The 18,128-nt window shown below is 39.5% G+C and overlaps 3 protein-coding genes and 1 non-coding gene across 6 annotated transcripts in view; 2 read left to right on the forward strand and 2 right to left on the reverse strand.

Moving 5' to 3' along the window:
• Nucleotides 1-84: 84 nt before the first annotated feature.
• Nucleotides 85-1,789, reverse strand: mrpl58 (mitochondrial ribosomal protein L58). The gene is made up of 6 exons (XM_077502948.1): nucleotides 1,560-1,789; nucleotides 1,370-1,397; nucleotides 1,228-1,287; nucleotides 1,074-1,156; nucleotides 809-978; nucleotides 85-246 (listed from the first exon to the last, which is right to left on the reverse strand). The coding sequence occupies exons 1-6, from the start codon at nucleotides 1,731-1,733 to the stop codon at nucleotides 162-164; spliced, it is 600 nt and encodes a 199-aa protein (XP_077359074.1). The 5' UTR covers nucleotides 1,734-1,789; the 3' UTR covers nucleotides 85-161.
• A 112-nt stretch (nucleotides 1,790-1,901) lies between these two features.
• trnaq-cug (transfer RNA glutamine (anticodon CUG)) lies at nucleotides 1,902-1,973 on the reverse strand. The gene has a single exon. It is a non-coding gene; the product is annotated as a tRNA-Gln (tRNA).
• A 200-nt stretch (nucleotides 1,974-2,173) lies between these two features.
• On the forward strand, nucleotides 2,174-10,779 carry daglb (diacylglycerol lipase, beta). 2 transcript variants are annotated; one of them, XM_077502947.1, is made up of 16 exons: nucleotides 2,174-2,552; nucleotides 2,674-2,861; nucleotides 3,004-3,155; nucleotides 3,488-3,662; nucleotides 3,737-4,004; nucleotides 4,705-4,827; nucleotides 4,938-5,065; nucleotides 5,138-5,264; nucleotides 5,353-5,436; nucleotides 6,364-6,441; nucleotides 6,527-6,607; nucleotides 6,701-6,828; nucleotides 7,143-7,211; nucleotides 8,103-8,175; nucleotides 8,251-8,504; nucleotides 9,772-10,779. In XM_077502947.1, the coding sequence occupies exons 2-16, from the start codon at nucleotides 2,767-2,769 to the stop codon at nucleotides 9,965-9,967; spliced, it is 2,031 nt and encodes a 676-aa protein (XP_077359073.1). In that variant the 5' UTR covers nucleotides 2,174-2,552; nucleotides 2,674-2,766; the 3' UTR covers nucleotides 9,968-10,779. The 2 variants fall into 2 exon arrangements, with proteins under 2 accessions (XP_077359073.1, XP_077359071.1); XM_077502945.1 differs by having other exon boundaries at nucleotides 2,174-2,861.
• Nucleotides 10,780-11,362: 583 nt separating this feature from the next.
• The window catches only part of spag9b (sperm associated antigen 9b), a 30,745-nt gene continuing 23,979 nt past the window's right edge, over nucleotides 11,363-18,128 (forward strand). Inside the window, exon 1 of one of the 2 annotated variants that reach the window (XM_077502075.1) lies at nucleotides 11,363-11,992. In XM_077502075.1, coding sequence (XP_077358201.1) covers nucleotides 11,693-11,992 — 300 coding nt within the window. In that variant the 5' untranslated portion in view covers nucleotides 11,363-11,692. The remainder of the gene's footprint in view (nucleotides 11,993-18,128) is intronic. The other variant, XM_077502074.1, reaches the window with a different exon arrangement.

Raw genomic sequence — 18,128 nt, forward strand, 5'->3', positions numbered from 1 at the left:
TATTTTTTAAATCAGTGGTTAAAACCAGTCTGTTTAAACTGTCGAAATGCTGATTGGTCACAGAATATTGAAGCAGTATGCATATACGTTTTTTCAAAATGATTTTATTACAAAGAAAATAGAATAAATACGACAAAAACATTACAAAGCTGGCTGGAACGTCAATCAAAATCCGTCCGCCTGCTCTGTTTGGTAGCAGAATGGATTTTCTTCTGTCTCAGTCTCTCCATGTTTCTTTTGTCCAGCCTGAAAAACATTTTCCCCATATAAGATCTATTCAGAAAGATAACCACAACATTTCCCCAAACAGTGGCTGATTTTTAACAAAGCAATGTAAAGTGGGAATTAAGTTCATAGAATGTACACATAACAGCAGAAGCAAATATGACCGAGACCCGAAGGTAGGGCTGGGTGATATGTATGGCCTAAAAATGACATCACGATATTTCAAAGATATCATCACGTCAATTTCGCGATATGTCAAATTTTAATACCTAAAAAAATACACCGGTAATATCGCAGATGATATTTTTTGGAACACCCCTACCCGAAGGTAACACAAAATACTTGTATTTTTGTTATCACAATATACAGTGAGTAGAAATTAAAGGTCTACAGTCTACACAGCCCTGTTCACAACTTGTAGCAATATAAAGTGAGAAGAGCGCGTTCCTAAAAATTGATAACAACAAAAAATGAAAAATTGACAAGGCAAATGCAAAAGATTAACATACATCCTACATTAGTTATTAATTTGTATAAAAACACAGCAGCCGATATGTGAGGAAACCTGGTGTCAAATAGTTACCTCGATTTCCTGAGGGCGACATCTTCTGGCGTGGCCTCGCGAGGCTTCTCGCTCGCTTCAACAATAACGGCCGAGATCTTTTGTATGCAGTCAAGGAAGTTCCTGTGCTGGCTCCTGCTCAGCTCTGACGTCACCATCAACTCACCAGCCTTGTTGATGCCATTTTTGTTCTGCACGGCAAAGCGGAATTGTTGCACACAAACTGTTTTTATTACCTTTAAATTAGAAATGCTGAGAAACAAACACAGGTGACACATGTACTTACCTTTTGCATGATTTTGTGTCTCACGTCTTCCGGGATACAGTCTGCAGTTAACACGTGGAATCTGATCTCTGTTTTCGTGTTGACTGTAAGTTGAAATTGGAATTGTCAACATAGAACACAAAGAAATTCAGCGTTCTTGTTACTGTTTGAAAACCTTTATTGACATGCTGACCACCAGGACCGCTGCTCCTACTGTAAGACACTGTCAGACGGTCTAAAGATAAGAAAGTGTTATGAAAAATTGGCCTCAGCAAATTACTAAGACAACATAATGGTTTTTGTAGGCAAATATTTACCTACTGGAACATGTACTTGTTGGGCATCCTAGAAAAAAAGGTCAAAATAAATCGTCATCATGAAACGTTAGTTAGACATGAGTTTTAGAAGTCATGCGTCGTCAAAACAAAAATAATCAATATAAAATAAGAAAGGTGCCTTCGATTTTTTTTTAAGAAGACATACAATGCAGTACACTATTTGACTAACCTCCTCAGTATCTGGTCCTCGGTTTGCATAACCAGAGTTCGGCTGCAGACTGTTTTTTAGTTTACTAGTCTGGACAAACCGGAGTTTTACCGATTGCGGAACGACGAATAAATGAACTCGAACATTACCGCAAAAAGAAATACAGCGTCGAGCCAGACATGCCAGTGCCGCCATGATGCTTTGACGTCACTGGAAATGACGAACTAATACGGCGTGAACCTTGAACGAGACGCACCACCTTTACACATTTTTCTCTAGTGGTAAAATGTGCATTTAAAGGTGGATATGTTATTGATAGAAATAAATAACAACCTTAATATATTTTGTATAATGCAAAAACCAAGGTTCCACCGAGATTTGAACTCGGATCGCTGGATTCAGAGTCCAGAGTGCTAACCATTACACCATGGAACCTCGCATGCTAGCATAGCAAAATTATAAAATTAATATATCTATAATTGTTTTTTTTTTTTTGTTTTTTTTTTTACAGATTTCACATTGGGTATTCAAACTAAGAAATTTAATAATTAAATAAAGGCAACAGTACTATATAGTATAGAATAGGCGTGACACAAATTATGTATACGTTCCGAAAAGAAAGTCTGAGGCGGAACTAACAAACGACGCTCTGTTGCGCAGGGTTGCTACATGCGGACGCACACGTTTTGGCAAAACAAGCCTATTTTCAATTAGTTAACAATAATTTATTGAAACGAATACTTTGGCTTGCAAGGAAATATTTTTGTAAAACGTCAAAACTCCGAGTCGTGTGATCGATTCAAGCCGTTACCTTGAAATAGGTTTATTTTTAGTATTTGTAGCTAACATTAGAAGATAAGAAGCTCGTCACGTAACATCAGCAATTCCAGTAACCCCCTCTTTTAAAGCACCTTAATGACATTATTTAATGTCAGTTTAGCACACGCGGTTTTTAGTGTATGACCTTCGTCGAAACGATTAGCGAGACGCTTTGGCTGTCACCACGGACATATGGTAAACAATCAAGACAATCTGTGTTCTGTTGTAGTGTAAAATGGCGAGTCGAGACAGGAATCTGAAGCGAGTGTTGCAACGTAGGAAAGGTACAATGAGGCAACACTGATTTTGCTTTCAGGAAGTGGAGTCATGAATGGCCCGAAGCGCCAGTTAAAGAGATTTTGTAGCATTCTAACACTTCCAGTCAACATTTCTTCCTTTTGATCCCAAAATGCCCGGAATGGTGGTTTTTGGTCGGCGGTGGGGAATTGCCAGTGATGATCTCGTTTTCCCTGGAGCGTTCGAATTATTCATCCGCGCACTTTGGTATGTATGATTAAATTATAAGTCAAATCAACAATTCCGTTGCATACTCGTTAATTGTAACCTCACTACTCTTTGTGAATGTAGTTAACGCCTTTGTCTCTCTTTGTTTACGCCCCACTCTGTGCACTGTGTTTTCATTTAGGTGGATTGGCACCATCGTCCTGTACTCTTATCACAAGGGTCATTTTGATTGTAACGGGAAAGGTGTTCTTCACATCTACCTGATTGGACTCATAGTGGTGCTGACATTTATCATCCTGTCACTATTTGCAATTGTATATGTCAGCGCTCAAGGTAACCCTCATACCATAAAAGAATAACTTCCATCTGCTGTTATGGTAGACATTTTTAGTTATTGTGGTTTTTCAGCGTATTAAAAAAAATGTTGAACATCCTGGATAGTTTGTGAATTGCCTCATACAAGTGCTGTGAAAGGCTCATAAAACCACTTCAATCTGTAGATTCAAAGGTTAGAGAGCAGAGTTGTTCAGAGGATTTTGTCTGACTCTACACTATGTGTTAAGTAATTGTAGTTCCGTTCTATGTCTTTCTTAATAGCAAATCCAGCCGTTAGTTTACTTACCACTGTTTAGTTTCATGATTATTAATAATGTTTGTGCCTTCAGGTACCATAACCAACCCTGGGTCACGGCGCTCCGTGCCTACACTGGTGTACCTGCGAGCTCTTCTTTACCTTCCCGAGCTGGTGTGGGCCTGTTTGGGGGCCGTGTGGGTGTCCGATGACGGCCAAGGTTGCGACCCGGCCACCGTGGGGGCTGTCATCGCAGCAGTGGTTGCTAGGTCGGATATGAAGCTTTCGACGTTAGTGCGCTTCATCATATTGTGCGTTGACAGCATTTCTCTCCCCTTATTAGTTGGATCATCCTGCTCTTCACGGCGCTCGGCGTTGTATTCGTCTTTGACCCGCTGGGCAACCCTCGGCCTTCAGCTGCTGCCATGGAGCCCCTGGGAGTGCGACACTTGGAGAGCGGCGGGGGAACTCAGTTCCTCTCAACGGCGCGCTCGCTCGCAGTCAAGGTGTGGGAGAGTCGGCTCCGACTTTGGTGTTGTTGCCTGCCGCAGGACGAAAGCAACACGGCGGCATTCTCCAGCATCTCTCAGCTGGTCAGCGGATTCTTCTCTGTAAGGCTCCTTCCTTCGTATCGCCGAGCAATACCCCCAAAGGCCTGCTCAGTTATTGCTGTGCTGAATAATTTTCATGCAAATATTTCCTGTGCTCATTTAAAAGCATTAGCATAGCTTAGTGACGACGGTGAAGTGTACGAATGTCATCGCGTAACACAGGAAGGCACACTCAGACCGAGAAAGTTTTTTCATACAAATATTAACTGTTGGTTATCGACGAGGTCATGGTTATGGCGGGCGAGGGTGCGTACTGACTTGTGCGCCAATTGAAGGAATATGTTGTAAACTAAGGAGCCCTCTATTGGTGTAATATCAGCACAGCATTTAATGACTGTTTCGTTGTGATAAGCCTGAAGCCTGTTTTGCCGGCATAGCCTCCTTTTTTTTTTCTTACCAATGTCTTTATAGTGTTGCCAATATTTTTTTTAATTGATTTATTTTGCCATTAAAAAAAGAAGAAAAGAAAGTAGAGATTAATAGGCAAAAATATAAAGCTAACTTTCCAATGCCCTCTCCTATCAAATACTTCTCAGCTCCAATAAAAATCCTAAACATAAAGGAGACATATTAACATTTGTATTTGAACAAATGTTCTCATTTTTTTTCATTAAAAGACAAACGAAAAATACAAGCTGCAAACTGTTCATAAGCTTTAAATGTTTTGTTTTTTTGACCCATATTGAAACGTGCGTCGCAGGACACAGACTTGGTTCCCAGCGACATTGCTGCCGGTTTGGCTTTGCTGCATCAGGAACAGGACAAGGTGGAGAGAAGCCGAGATCCCGATGTCACCGTTGATCACAGTCCATCCTCTCCCATTGTAAGTAAAAAAAAAAAAAAAAAAAGACATTGTATCCAGAAAACTGCTTAATTGACGTTGTTCACTTATGTTAAGCCGGCAAATTTTTCAATGTTAATTCCAATTTGAAGGAAGAAGATCTGGAGTCTGAGTTGGAGAACGCCGTCCACTGCATGCACTTTGCTGCCGCGGCCTACGGCTGGCCTTTGTACATCTACTCCAACCTTTTCACCGGGCCCTGCAAACTGAGCGGAGACTGGTAGGATTTTCTATTTCAATCAAAAGTGTCTCCGACATTATTTGGTATTTAAAAGTTGTATTTGCGCGGCAGTTGCAGAAGTCGTGCTGCCGAGTACGACATTGTTGGGGGAGACCACCTGGGCTGCCATTTTTCTTCCATCCTGCAAAGCACCGGGTTGCATTACAGAGACTTCATTCATGTCAGCTTCCACAATCAGGTGGCGTCAAAACAATTTTGAATCCACTTAAGTCACTGAAATTCTTTTGTTGATTTGACGTCAATCTAAACAAACATTTGTGCTGTAGATTTATGAAATCCCCTTCTTTGTGGCTCTGGATCATAAGCGGGAGTCGATTCTTGTGTCCGTCAGAGGAACGCTGTCGTTAAAGGTGAGTTGCACCGTCTGACTGCACTTGGCAATTTTTTGGCGGATGATATGATTATAAACAATCGGGACTACTTTGTCTATGTTTTGGTGTACTTAGTGTGAGGCGTGGAAAATGACGGCGCGTCTTTTAACTCATTCACTCGCCGCCATGTTCGCTGAAGCGACCCCCTTCGCTCCCGGCTGTTTTACTGGATTTTGCCTGCTTTTGCAAGGCCCACAGAATATTATGTTCTCTTGCTATAAAAACATGGAACCTCCCAAAAGAAAGATGACCGTCTCTTCTTTCATCACGAATAAAAGTATATTTCTGTCTGTTTCCGTTTTTGCGCAATTAGCATTAGAGTATAGCTAAGTTTCATCACAAATCTGTTTAAAACAGTGGAGAAAAAGTGTTTTTTTGCATCATGGCCCTGGTTGATCTCTTATACTCTGCTTCCACCTTCTGGCCGTTTTTGTAATAACTACTATTGCTTCAAGCGTTTTCTTCAGTTCAGAGGCTGCATCAAAGTTTTCTGTATGGTCTAGCATAAAAAAAATAAAAAACGTGTAAATACGTCTTTGGGAGCAAATGAGTTAAGTGGAAGTAAACGTGCATTTTTCGAACGAGACAAGTCTTGTTGTCAAAGCTGTGTTTGCAAATGCCTAAAATATACTGAAAGGAGACATATTTAAGTTAACTTTGCTTTTAAACAGTTCAATTGCGTTTGAGCAAAGTTGCGTGTGTGCGTGTGTGGAGGTGGTTTTGTTCTCCATTTGAACAAATGACCTTTTTTACTGTCCACATAGAAACTGAAATGTCAATCTTGCATGAATAGAGGAAGTGAATGTGCGCGTACGTGTCCACGTTCATGCCTGAATGAAGCTGACTCACATTTGAACGGGAGAATATGACCCAACGTGTATTTATTTCCCCGCGTCGACCCCAAAGGATGTCCTAACGGACCTTTCTGCCGAATGTGAGAACTTGCCCATCGACGGCGTGACCGGCGCCTGCTACGCTCACAAGGCACGTTTCCAAAACAAAGTTTCATATTCTTCCACGTGATTTCGTTTTACAATTATTTTTTTTTGGAATGCATCGTTTCTTGCAGGGCATCAGCCAGGCCGCGTCTTACGTTTACAGGAAGCTGGTCAACGATGGCATCCTGAACCAAGCGTTCTCCGTTGCACCAGTAAGTGGAGTGCTGTGAAGAAGTATTTGCCCCCCCCAAGGAAATACAAAATTCAGTTCCGAAATGAACATTCATATGCGTTTTGTTTTGCAGGAGTACAAACTGGTCGTTACCGGTCACAGTCTGGGCGCCGGCGCGGCCGCAGTGCTTGCCATCTTATTGCGCAACTCCTTCCCCACCCTCAAGTGCTACGCCTTTTCTCCACCAGGGGGACTCCTGAGGTAAGAAAGTCTTATCGGATTTCCTTGGTAATGTGCTGAATGGCACAAGTATTATGAAGGAGCATGAGCGTCACCCTGATCAGTTAATTTCCAATCTAATTTCATATATTATGACAGTTTGTCAGTTTCGCGTTATTATGGTGAAGATGGTGGAGTTTTTTGTTCTTTAATTGGAAGATTGTCAACAATTGTGGTCATGTGTATACAATGCAGCTCGAGCCAAGTATGTTCTTATGAGTTCATCTAAAACACTAATGAGAATCTGTGGTCAGGGGACCTAATAAATGTTCTTCTGTATTTCATTCCATGCACAGCAAAGCCTTAGCTGATTACTCCAAAGACTTTGCGGTCTCCGTTGTACTGGGAAAAGACCTGGTTCCACGGTAAGTATTTTACCACCGCAAGTACTTTGATAAGTTAGTGCGGCTTTGAAAAGATTTGACTTGTTGCATTGATTGAAGGATTTTTCAGTGTGTACAATCTGGGATTATTTATTTACCATACTCAATATCACCCTGGATTGGTTAGTTCAGCCAACTGCCCGAAGCCAGCTGGGATAGGCTCCAGCAACTCCCCACGACCCTTGTGAGGAAAAGTGGCTCCGAAAATGGATGGGTGGATACTAAATATCAGTTCTCACGATTATTTTTTTGGGGGAAAAAATACATCTTGATACAAACATGAATCAAAGGCAGTCATCTCGCACCGGAGTCAAAATATGTAATTAAGATTATACCACACGACACAAGCTATTTTGTTCAAGGTCCTCATTATAATTTAACTTTATGAGCTGTTGCAAATTTTTTATTTATTTTTTTAAATCTCAAAATCATGATTAAATAAACTAATCCCAGAGTAAAAAAAAAAAAAAAAAAAAAAAAAGTTTTTAAAAAGTTACTCAAAAGTAATTTAAACTTGAGTAACTCATTACTCTACACAGGCGGTAATATTGTGAAGAAACTTATTACTTTCAAATGCAAGTAACTAGTAATATGGAATATGTTACATTTTGGAACACTGTTTGGACGGTCTGTGTATCATGGAAGGTAAAACAGGGATTGCGTGTTGTAATTTTCCAAAAATGGCCTAAATGAATGCGCGGTGGCTTTTATAGACTCGTGTGTAATGCAGACTATATTTAGCGCTGTCCTGCTATTACATGCAGAGACACAAAGACAACTCACAAGCGAGCCTTTTCCGTGCCTTCACTCGTGTCATTACTGTATTTTGAAACCATACTTTCTTTTCTTTTTTTTTTTTTTTCCCCCGTTTAGATTGAGCCTTCCCAATATGGAAGATCTGAAACGAAAAATCCTCAAGATCGTCTCAAATTGCAATAAACCCAAAGTAAGAACCCCGTCAAGCATGAATCGAAATGAGAGTTGCGCCGCCATGTCAGCTGTCCGCACGTGTGCGTTGCAGTACCGCATCCTTCTGCAGGGTTGCTGGTACGAACTGTTTGGCGGCGACCCGGATGACTTTCCCTCGGAAATGGAGAACAGGAGGGAGGAGGAGCTTAGTCAGCCTCTGCTGGGCGAAGAATCACTTTTGATCCGTAACTCGTCGTCCTACCATAGCCTGGCGTCGGACGACTCGCCTGTCCACACTGTGCCGCACATGCCTCTCTTCCTGCCCGGACGTGTTCTGCATATTCTAGAAGACGGGCCCGCACGCAGGTTTGTCCCGAAATCATCACGGCATTACGGCAACATCTCCATACGTGGACTTTTATTTTCTTCAAGAGGCAAACGCAATCTACACTGGCATTTCCCAATTAAAATAGCATAGTAGTTATTAACTCATTCACCACCATTGACGGAAAAAGACGTCAAATGATTTTTTTTTGCTGGTCTGGCAATGAATGTGTTAATAAATAACTTTAAAAAAAAAAAATCAAAGTGGCCCTTGCAGCTTTCTATTTCTCTGTATGTGGCCCTCAGAGGAAAAAGTTTGGACATCCCTGCTGTACATTATATCAACAATTTATAATTGCTTCATTGATTTTTACCATGTTTAACTCATTCACTGCCATTGACGGAAAAAGACGTCTAATGATGCATTATTTGCTGATCTGGCAATGAATGTGTTAAAGATTAAATGCAAATATACTGTACTCAAAAGTGAAATGCAACTAAACAGTTGTAGGTGGTATTTATTTTGACCACGTACCACAAGTGGTACTAATACTTTGAGAGCACGAATATACACAATTGCCCTTGCAATTGATTGGTAAATATATTGTTAATGTCAAATTCAATTTTAAATCAGAATTAAAAAAAAAAAAAAGTGCTATGCAAATAAGTACAGAACTATTGTTCAATCTATGTTAAGGGATTTGGTGAAAAAAAAAAAAAAAAAAAAGTACCGGTATGTATATCTATTTTTTATATCTGTAAAAAGTGAAGAAAATTACAATTTGATAAAAATTTGAAAATGACACAGACAGTAAGAAACGTGATGTACGCTCGTAGAAGACACACCTTTTTATGATTATTTTTTATTTTAGATTCTTTTTACAAATCTGTTTACATGCATATACTGGCTGAGCAGTTCTTTGGTTCGCATCAGTTCCGTTACTATATCAAAGACGTAACCCCAATTAGCCGCAAAAATAGACTTACTGCTAACCTATATTGAAATCGAAATTAGTAAAGTCGTCATTACAGTACATATTTGTATTAGAACCACTTATTGGCCATACAGATATAAAAAAAAAAAATATCTGCAGTAATTGAGTATGCCTTCTCGCACACATTATGAATATGTGCCATTCGTAATCTCAAAATGTCATGTGACTCTACGTTCCTAAATCGAAAACCTTGCGTCTGTGGTTCAAACACGCCTCAAATATAATCAGGTTTATCCTGCAGTGGATTTTTTTTTTGCATGTATTTGATTGCTAAGCAACATCAGAAAATGTATTTTCCTTTTTTTTTCTCCCAGATCTTGCACATCCCAGGTCCGATACCGTGCCGAGTGGTCGACTGAAATGGCGTTCAGGAGCATTTTGATCAGCCCCCGGATGCTGTCGGATCACATGCCGGATGCTGTGCTCGGAGCGCTCAAGAGCTTGACCAGCGACAAGCCCGACTCGCTCTGCCCGTCGTCCTCAAACCGCGACCAGCACAACGTTGTCTGAATGTACCGCGCAACAGGCTGCGGAACAAAATTCCACTTCTTTTGTAAATAAGACGTTTGGCTTTCTCCACGTCCATTCTCTATTCTATAATCCTGTTCATATGCCTATTTTTATTTTTGTTGTTGCACTTTTTCCAACAGACCTGTTGAAACTTCATTGTAGTTGTAATCGGACAAGAAAATGTGTTGTCCGAAAGGCACATCGGATTTCTGTTTTGTTTTCACTTTTAATCGTTTTATGGTCATGCTTCAATTCCGCCGTTTGTTACGGCGTGAGTCATAGCGGCATAATATCTGAATGTGCTTTGGTGTACAATATTTGACACATTTGTATTGTATGTATCTTGTAATTTATGTGTATGGTGTACTGCTGCTGGACACTGCCCGCCGGCCTCACGCTCAAAGTGACCACTTTTTTGTTTTCCTCGTTGGTTGGAATGATCAAGGATGACAGTTATGATAAGGGGTAACTTTTGTCTGATTGTGTAAACGTGTCTGTACAGTAATTGTGGTCAAGTGTTTTCCTGTTTTGAGACGTCAGGGTGAACAGTGCCTATGCTTTACTGGAAAAAAAAAAAAAAAAAAAAGTCCGTCAAATTGTTTTGGCAGTGTTGCTCAGAATTTCTCCAGCTGATGTTCAGTTTATGTTGGTGCAAATACAGTAGGAGAAGAAAAATCTGTACAAACTGACATGCCATGGATTTTTTCTTCTCCCAAAAAAGCAAGTACATAATTAATCATCAGATGCATTCGCCTTCCAAATATATTGCATTGAATTACATGATGCAAATAAAAGCTTTTTTTTTTGTGGAATTGACCAACATCCTTCGATTTCCTGCCATTAATTAGGAACAAAATGATTTGAAATAGTAAACGTGAAAGTTTAGGAAGGAAGAAACAAGTGAAGCCTGTGAGTCAATGGGGTGGAGGCATAAATCCAGAAATGTTTCCATAATGATGAGCTGCTCTGCAAGTTCTGACTCCATCCTCCCATCCCGCGTTAGAATGACGTCACGGCAATGGACCTTCCCCAACATATGAGGTGTTCATCGTCCTCGGGAATTCACACTTCTCTCATTTTTTATCGACGAACTTGAGTATAAAGCGGTCTGTAGCTGCACTTAAGAGTTACCTTGGTAACTAATTTAAGTTTTTCGTTAGTGATAGCATCAAACTTAGTTGACAAATGTATTCATTTTAATCCTACTTAAATGATATCACATGCATGCGCATGGGGGGCGTCCGAGTTACGATTTAGCTTGAATATAAACGCTCAATAATTAAATCATAATAGTCAAACTGGCATTTTTATTTTGTAAATCCTTATCAAACATGATGTGCACGTAGTGTCTTACAACTTTACACAGTTAACTAATAGTAGCCTTTCCGATTGTTCCTAAATGCAGCAGCAGGAGCTCATCTGTTGGACAGTGAAACTAATCAGGAGCCAAGTAAAGTCTTTTCAGGACTGCTAACAACAACAAGGCTAGCAAAGCTCAAGTCAACAGTGCGGAGAAGCTCGGAGAAGACAACATTTACAGACAGGAAGGACGTACAATTTCGCAGAAGAACATTTGAGCTATGCTTTAGAAACGAGACCGAAGTACTTCCAGAGGAACCGGGCGAACAGCCTCCGGACGTCAACCCGAAGCTCGCGGCTAGCTCGCTCTCACGTTAGCCCGGGGAAGAAGTGTGCGAGTGGCGGCAAGACAAAAAAGAAAAAAAAATGGAGTTGGACGACGTCGTCCTCTATCAGGACGACTCCTGCAACTCGACCATGATGTCCGAGCGGGTCTCCGGTCTGGCCAGTTCCATTTACCGCGAGTTCGAGCGGCTTATCGCCAAGTACGACGAGGACGTGGTGAAGGAGCTGATGCCACTCGTCGTCGCCGTGCTGGAGAACTTGGACTCGGTGTTCGCCGTCAACCAGGAGCACGAAGTGGAACTCGAGCTGCTGAAGGAGGACAACGAGCAACTCGTCACCCAGTACGAACGAGAGAAGTCGCTGAGGAAACACATCGAAGAGGTGCGTTCACTACACGTCCGCTCCCATGCTGCCTCTTGGAAATGAAATGCTGAAGTTAATATTAGTTATGCACTAAACTCTAAATCAAGTCTGTTTTAGCAATAAGTTATGGAAAATAATGTGACAGTACCAGAACTCGACAGCCACTCAAAATGTTTTGGAACAGAATTTAGATTTGTAAAAACATTTTTTTTAAAATAGTTAATTAGGGGTGTGAATTGCCTCGTACCTGACGATTCGATCCGTATCATGATTCATAGGTCACGATTTGATTCGATACCGATTAATCCCGATATGAATTTACAAGTCGATTGTTGCGATTTTTGTACTCAAATTTAGAAAATACTATTCAGTAAACCTATACATGTACACCGTAAGATTTGTATGAAAATGTATTATTTATTGATCTGAAACTTCAGTTTTATAACAGTGAGCCACTGTATTTAACAAATAGGTTGTAACCTTTTTTTTTCATGTTAGAACAGCATTGAAATAAAATATTAAGGTTTAATGTTCCATTAATATAACATTCTTCAATGCTTAAGGTGTGAATGTTAGACGTTTTTTTTGAATATTTTTCCATCAAAAATGGATGTTTAAAAAAATCGATTCGGCTGCCTATTGAATCGATTCGAGAATTGCATGCTGTAGTATCGCGATATATTGCCAAATCGATTTTTTTTAACATACATATAGTTAATATTTATTTATTTTTGACTTTGTTTTCATTAATTTTTCCCTCCCATGAGGTATTTTAGTGCGTGCTTCAAAATATTTGCATTCTATTAGTTCACCACTAGATGGCACTACATAATACACACTGTCACTTTAAATTTCAGTTAGTTTTTTTAAAGTGTTTTTAGATTCAAGATTTATTTTTTTTAATGCTTATTTTTAGTTTAGTTTTTGTTAGTTTGGAAATGAATAGGAGCCAAGAGTGCGTTGTCTGCAGCGCACCATGCAAAAATGAGTACAAAGAAGTTTTTGGTTTGAGTTCATGAATGTAAAGGTGAAAGTATTACGTTTATTACATTACAACAATAATATGTACATATGTTTAGTATTTAATAGATAGATTTATTTTTCATCAAATCAATTTGCGATTTGATATGTTACATCAAAGAAGGTCTTGGAGCAGTTTTTGAGCAACGCCCCCCAACAGAGCGCATGCACGGCGAAGTAACTAAACTGCATTAACAGAAAGACAAAATAAGTTAAGAACTGGCCATAAAAAAAACCACATGTGGATGCATAAATGTGTACTTTTTCATTTAGAGGAAGAGCTACAACTTTAATTTGTCAGCAAAGTAAAAAAATAATAATAATAATTAAAAAATGCATCATAAAGAAGAAAAAAATAAATAAATCGTATGACCAGCCCCCCCAAAAAAAAAGTGACTTATAGCCCGAAAAATTCTTGTAGACTTATAAAGTGAACACAATTATTTATTTATTTTTTTTGTGCCCTACACATTTTAAAAACATGACACGCCTACACTTGGCGGCACTGCATTATCGACTCAGCTGACTGCTGTTCCGTGGTGAGATCTTGTGATTTTTCCCACTTCAGTAAATTCCTTCCAGTCATGCAAATGTGTTGCAGTGTCTTAAAGCATTTGCTTTATTCCCGAGACGTGCACCGAGACAAGGCGCAGGTGCTGTGCAGAAGCCATGGCAGCAAAAGGCACACAGAGAACTTGTTGACCCACTGTGCTTTCTTTGTGTGTTTTTTTTTTTTTTTTTTTTTTTTTGTTTCCCAGCCAATCAGCACTTGATACTTGACCACGCACCCACAATGTCTTTTGTTATGTATATGAAGTCACCTATAAAGTTAAATGTGGATGCTTCAGGGCTCATGATGCAACATTAAGTTGCACACACTTGTATTACGACTTGCAATCCTCACACAATTGTAAGAAGGCATTTTAACCACAAGTATCATTATTTTATTCACCAGTAAGGTTATGTCATGACCCTCACGTATTCTCATTGGATTTGACACCACTGAAAAGATTGAGATCAAGGACAGAATGAGCGGTCTGACATTTGCCATTCAGGTACAAAGTGGTATGGCGAGTTGAAGTTCACGTGTGTAAACAGAAACTTTCCAAACAAGTTGGTGGAACGCTGTAAATTCAATATCCGGAATGATCCAATCAGTACCGATTCTGGACATTTGTGGCAAAGCAGCTCGGACCCAAGAGGCCTTCTTACACGTGTGTTTTGATGACATTGTTTATTTTAAAAGAGGAGCTACTTAAATATAAATATTTCCTTTTTCACCTTAACGGCGTTTGTTCGGATTTCTATGGCTGTGCGAGCATGAATGACATTAACAATCATGTGCACTTGATGCCACAACATTGCTGTTATTTTAACCCCTCACAGTCCAGCATGTCCTCCTCTTAATCCTCTTTGGACCTCATGTTTGGGCGTCCCACACACAAACGACATTAAGCATTTCTAACAACCCTGATCCACTGCTGGCAGGGGTTATTGCACTTAATCTGGTTTAGTATTTTTTCCAAACCCTTTGTACTTAATCCCAGGACAACAATCTTGCAATCTTGGGGTGGGCGGAGATTGGGGTGTCGACGTTGAAATATCTCCCACAGAATAACAGCGACATGAGTGCTTCTTTAGAAAATCTCCAGGATTGCGACATCCATCCATCATCTGAAACGCTTCTTCTCACGAGCGTCGCAGGCGTGCTGGAGAATTTATCCACACTGTGTCTGTCTAGTCGCTCCACAACATTGCATTCCGGAGGTAGAAAATATATACTGTGATGTATAATAAGTAAAAAAAACACAAAAAAAACATACTTTTTAATGAAAAAAAAATGACTGTAAATAAAACAAAAAACGATCCATCAAAAAGCATTCATAATAAACTAAAAATCATACCAAAACGAAAAAACATAAATTCAAAAAAAATATATATACTGTGCTGTATAAGTAAATAAAAAAACTTTTAATAGAAAAAAATGAATATAAATGAAAAAAAGAGCGTATACAATGAATTAAAAAGCATTTATAATAAAGTAAAAATCATAACAAAATAAAAAAACATAATAAATGAAAAAATAGGTATAATTAAAGGGAATTTAAAAAACAACAACAAAAAAACGCAGATTTCCATTATCGCGCGTAGTTTTTGGAACGTAACACCCGCAATAATCGAGGGGACACTGTTAAATTGGTGCCACAATTACAAGCATTTAAGAGGAATATTTTTTTTAAACACAAATGCGTTTTGATATGATATGACTGAGATATGAGATAAATCTGAATATGCTACAAGAGAGTTTTCACGTTACTGCCTGATTGGAATCTGAATCTGACTTGAAGGAAACGTCTGGCCTGCACAAACACGTTTCATCTTCCAAAGTTTCACCCATTATGAAAGCTTTTTAATTATTGGTCATTTAGAAAAATCAGACAATACAAACTAGAGGTTGCCCACAAACTTGTGTGGAGGAATACAAATACTAACTAACCGTTTTTGCATTGCCGTTCTATTTTTGTTTCACTGTTACTGTATGTATAAACGGCTCCAAGTGCTGAAAATCGGCACTGTTAACGCATTCATTGCCAGACCATCAAAAAAATGCATCATTTGACGTCTTTTTTCCGTCAATGGCAGTGAATGAGTTAATGTTGCGGCACTATCACGGGATCGCTGCGTGTTATCGTTCCACATTTAGAGGAGCCGCGATGAATATTAGCCGCCGCCACTTGAGCAAATCAAAGGAAGCAAACGCCACAACTCGGTTACTAATCTTCTCATGAAGGGGGGCAAGTGACATTCTACCAAATAATCAGATTAATTTCATCAAACATTCACACTATTCAAGCCAAATCCGTCTTGTCACTGCGCCAAATCCAGACGACGAACCCCAGCGAGAGGTTGAACTCGATTGCGGAGGAAAAGGCAAGGCAGGAAATAGCTTGAGGGGGAAACGAGGACTTCCCTCACTTCTTTTGTCCAGTCGGTGGTGTCTGCTGACCTGCACGAGACAGTCAAGTTCACGTTTCCAATATCATACGGAAACTACACACAAACAAATAATTGTTCTGGAGTGCGATTTGGCACAGACTGTCGACGGCTTTTGACAGGTTCAGGGACTCCAGATTGTGGTGTTGGATATATTTAGACTGCTCCGTAATCTACCACTCCCACCTACCGGTTTGACTTGTGATTATGTCTGATGGTTCACGGAAACGTTTGGAAGCTCTTTTTGTTCAACTAAAGAAAAGCAAGCAAAATTCTGTTTGAGGTTTTACCTTCCTGGACGTTTGTATGCACTTCAACTCCAAACTTGTAAATGATTGAAAAAAGACGTCTGAGACTTTTGACGCATTTAAAAAAAAAAAAACTTTTTGCAGTGATGTACTACCCTGCAAAGTATTTATTTCTTTATTTTTTCTCTCATGTACCTCCTAACCAGCGCAAAAAAAAAAAGACTTAAAATAGAGCGGTGTGCCATCTTTGTCTGATTTATTAAAAGTTTCTCTTGAACTTTATGGAATAAAAAAAAAATATTCTCATTTCTGAACCGCTTACCCCCATGAGGGTGAACAAAAAAAAAACAGACAAAAAAAGAGAGAATTGACTTAATTCTAAATAAAGATTTGTGCACTTAAAAATGATCACCATTAACTGTCCATCCTTTGGGTGAAGGTCTGGTCTAAAGAAATCATTCATTTCATTTTAATTTAAATCAAGTTTTCAAATGATGGGCAGGTGATAGGTGACATTTGACATCTGGGTAATGAAATTAAATAGCCTAGTTAATATAATGTTTTCTGAACATATTACAGAATTATTTGTAAAAGATTTTGCATAGATGCTGCTTTTTAAATTCTTTTTAAAATCTCACGTACCTCCTGGAGTGCTTTCACGTACCCCCATTTGAGAATCACTGATATTATGTACTGTTGTCGGACTATATACTTTAGTGCAACACATTTAAATAATATTATATTTATTTCTTATTTTGAAGCGAGCAGGCTGCGATCTTCTTCAGACCGCTTTTGCGGGTGGATGCAAGAATCACGACTTAGTCATGGGTTAGTCATTGTTTGAAATGCTTATCTAAGCCTTGCTACCAGGAGGCAGTTTCCCTGGACTCACAGGACTCAACTTCTTCTGTCAGGATGTGTGCCCCGTTGTAGTCTTCCCCCCCCCCCAGCAGCAACCAAGACATTTGCAGAAACAAAGCTAGTTCATTTCAGCCCGTCAAATTGAGCGCCGATACAGTGGTGCCTTGTGTGTTTGCTTGCATTCATGCACTTGTGTTAGTTAGTGCATTGGAACTTGGGGACAAAAGGAGCATTATTCGTGCAATGTTGGAGGAAGAGTGCATGACAGTAAATGGGGAAAGTTGTCTTACGGGCAGTCCTACTTTCTTTGTCATGTGATAGGTTGCAAGGTGAGAGAAATATACAGGTTTTTTTTTAATTGCTGCAAAACGGAAACAGATAGAAACATACTTTTTTTTCCTGATGAAAGAAGAGACTTGAATCTTTCTTTTGGTAGGTTCCATGCTTTTATAGCAATTGAACACAATATTCTGTGGGCCTTGCAAAATCAGTCAAAATCCAGTAAAACAGCCGGGAGCAAACGGGATTGCGAAATGTGAAAATGGCGGCGAGTGAATGAGTTAAGAACAAAATATTGTTTTTTTTGTTGCATTCTGCTTTATTATTTGTACTTAGTCAGATTCTCCAAAGCACGTAACATCTCAGTTGATCAGAACACCTTTGGGAGATGCTGTCGGGGAGGCCAACAATATGACATTATCACAAAAAGAGGCTGCTTGTGGCAAGGTACTCTGCTGATCCTCATCTGCTTGCAGATGACATCCTCCCCTTGGGTCAGAGCTTTATATGAATAGGAGCCTGCATCACAAGACTGCATGTTTACAAGCAACTTCCAGTTCAACCTTCCAAATTCAATACCTGGTCCCCCTCATTTCTCGAAAACTATTAGAACTGAATCTCAATTTTAAGAGAAATAGTGCTCCACTTTTTTGTTTAAAGACAGAATTGACATGATTCATTAACCTTCAATATTTAGCACATCAGACATGATGTGGATGCATCAGCTGAAGGTGAATACAGTGGAATATTGA

This window comes from Festucalex cinctus, chromosome 17 (genome assembly GCF_051991245.1).
Source record: "Festucalex cinctus isolate MCC-2025b chromosome 17, RoL_Fcin_1.0, whole genome shotgun sequence".
NCBI lineage: Eukaryota > Metazoa > Chordata > Actinopteri > Syngnathiformes > Syngnathidae > Festucalex > Festucalex cinctus.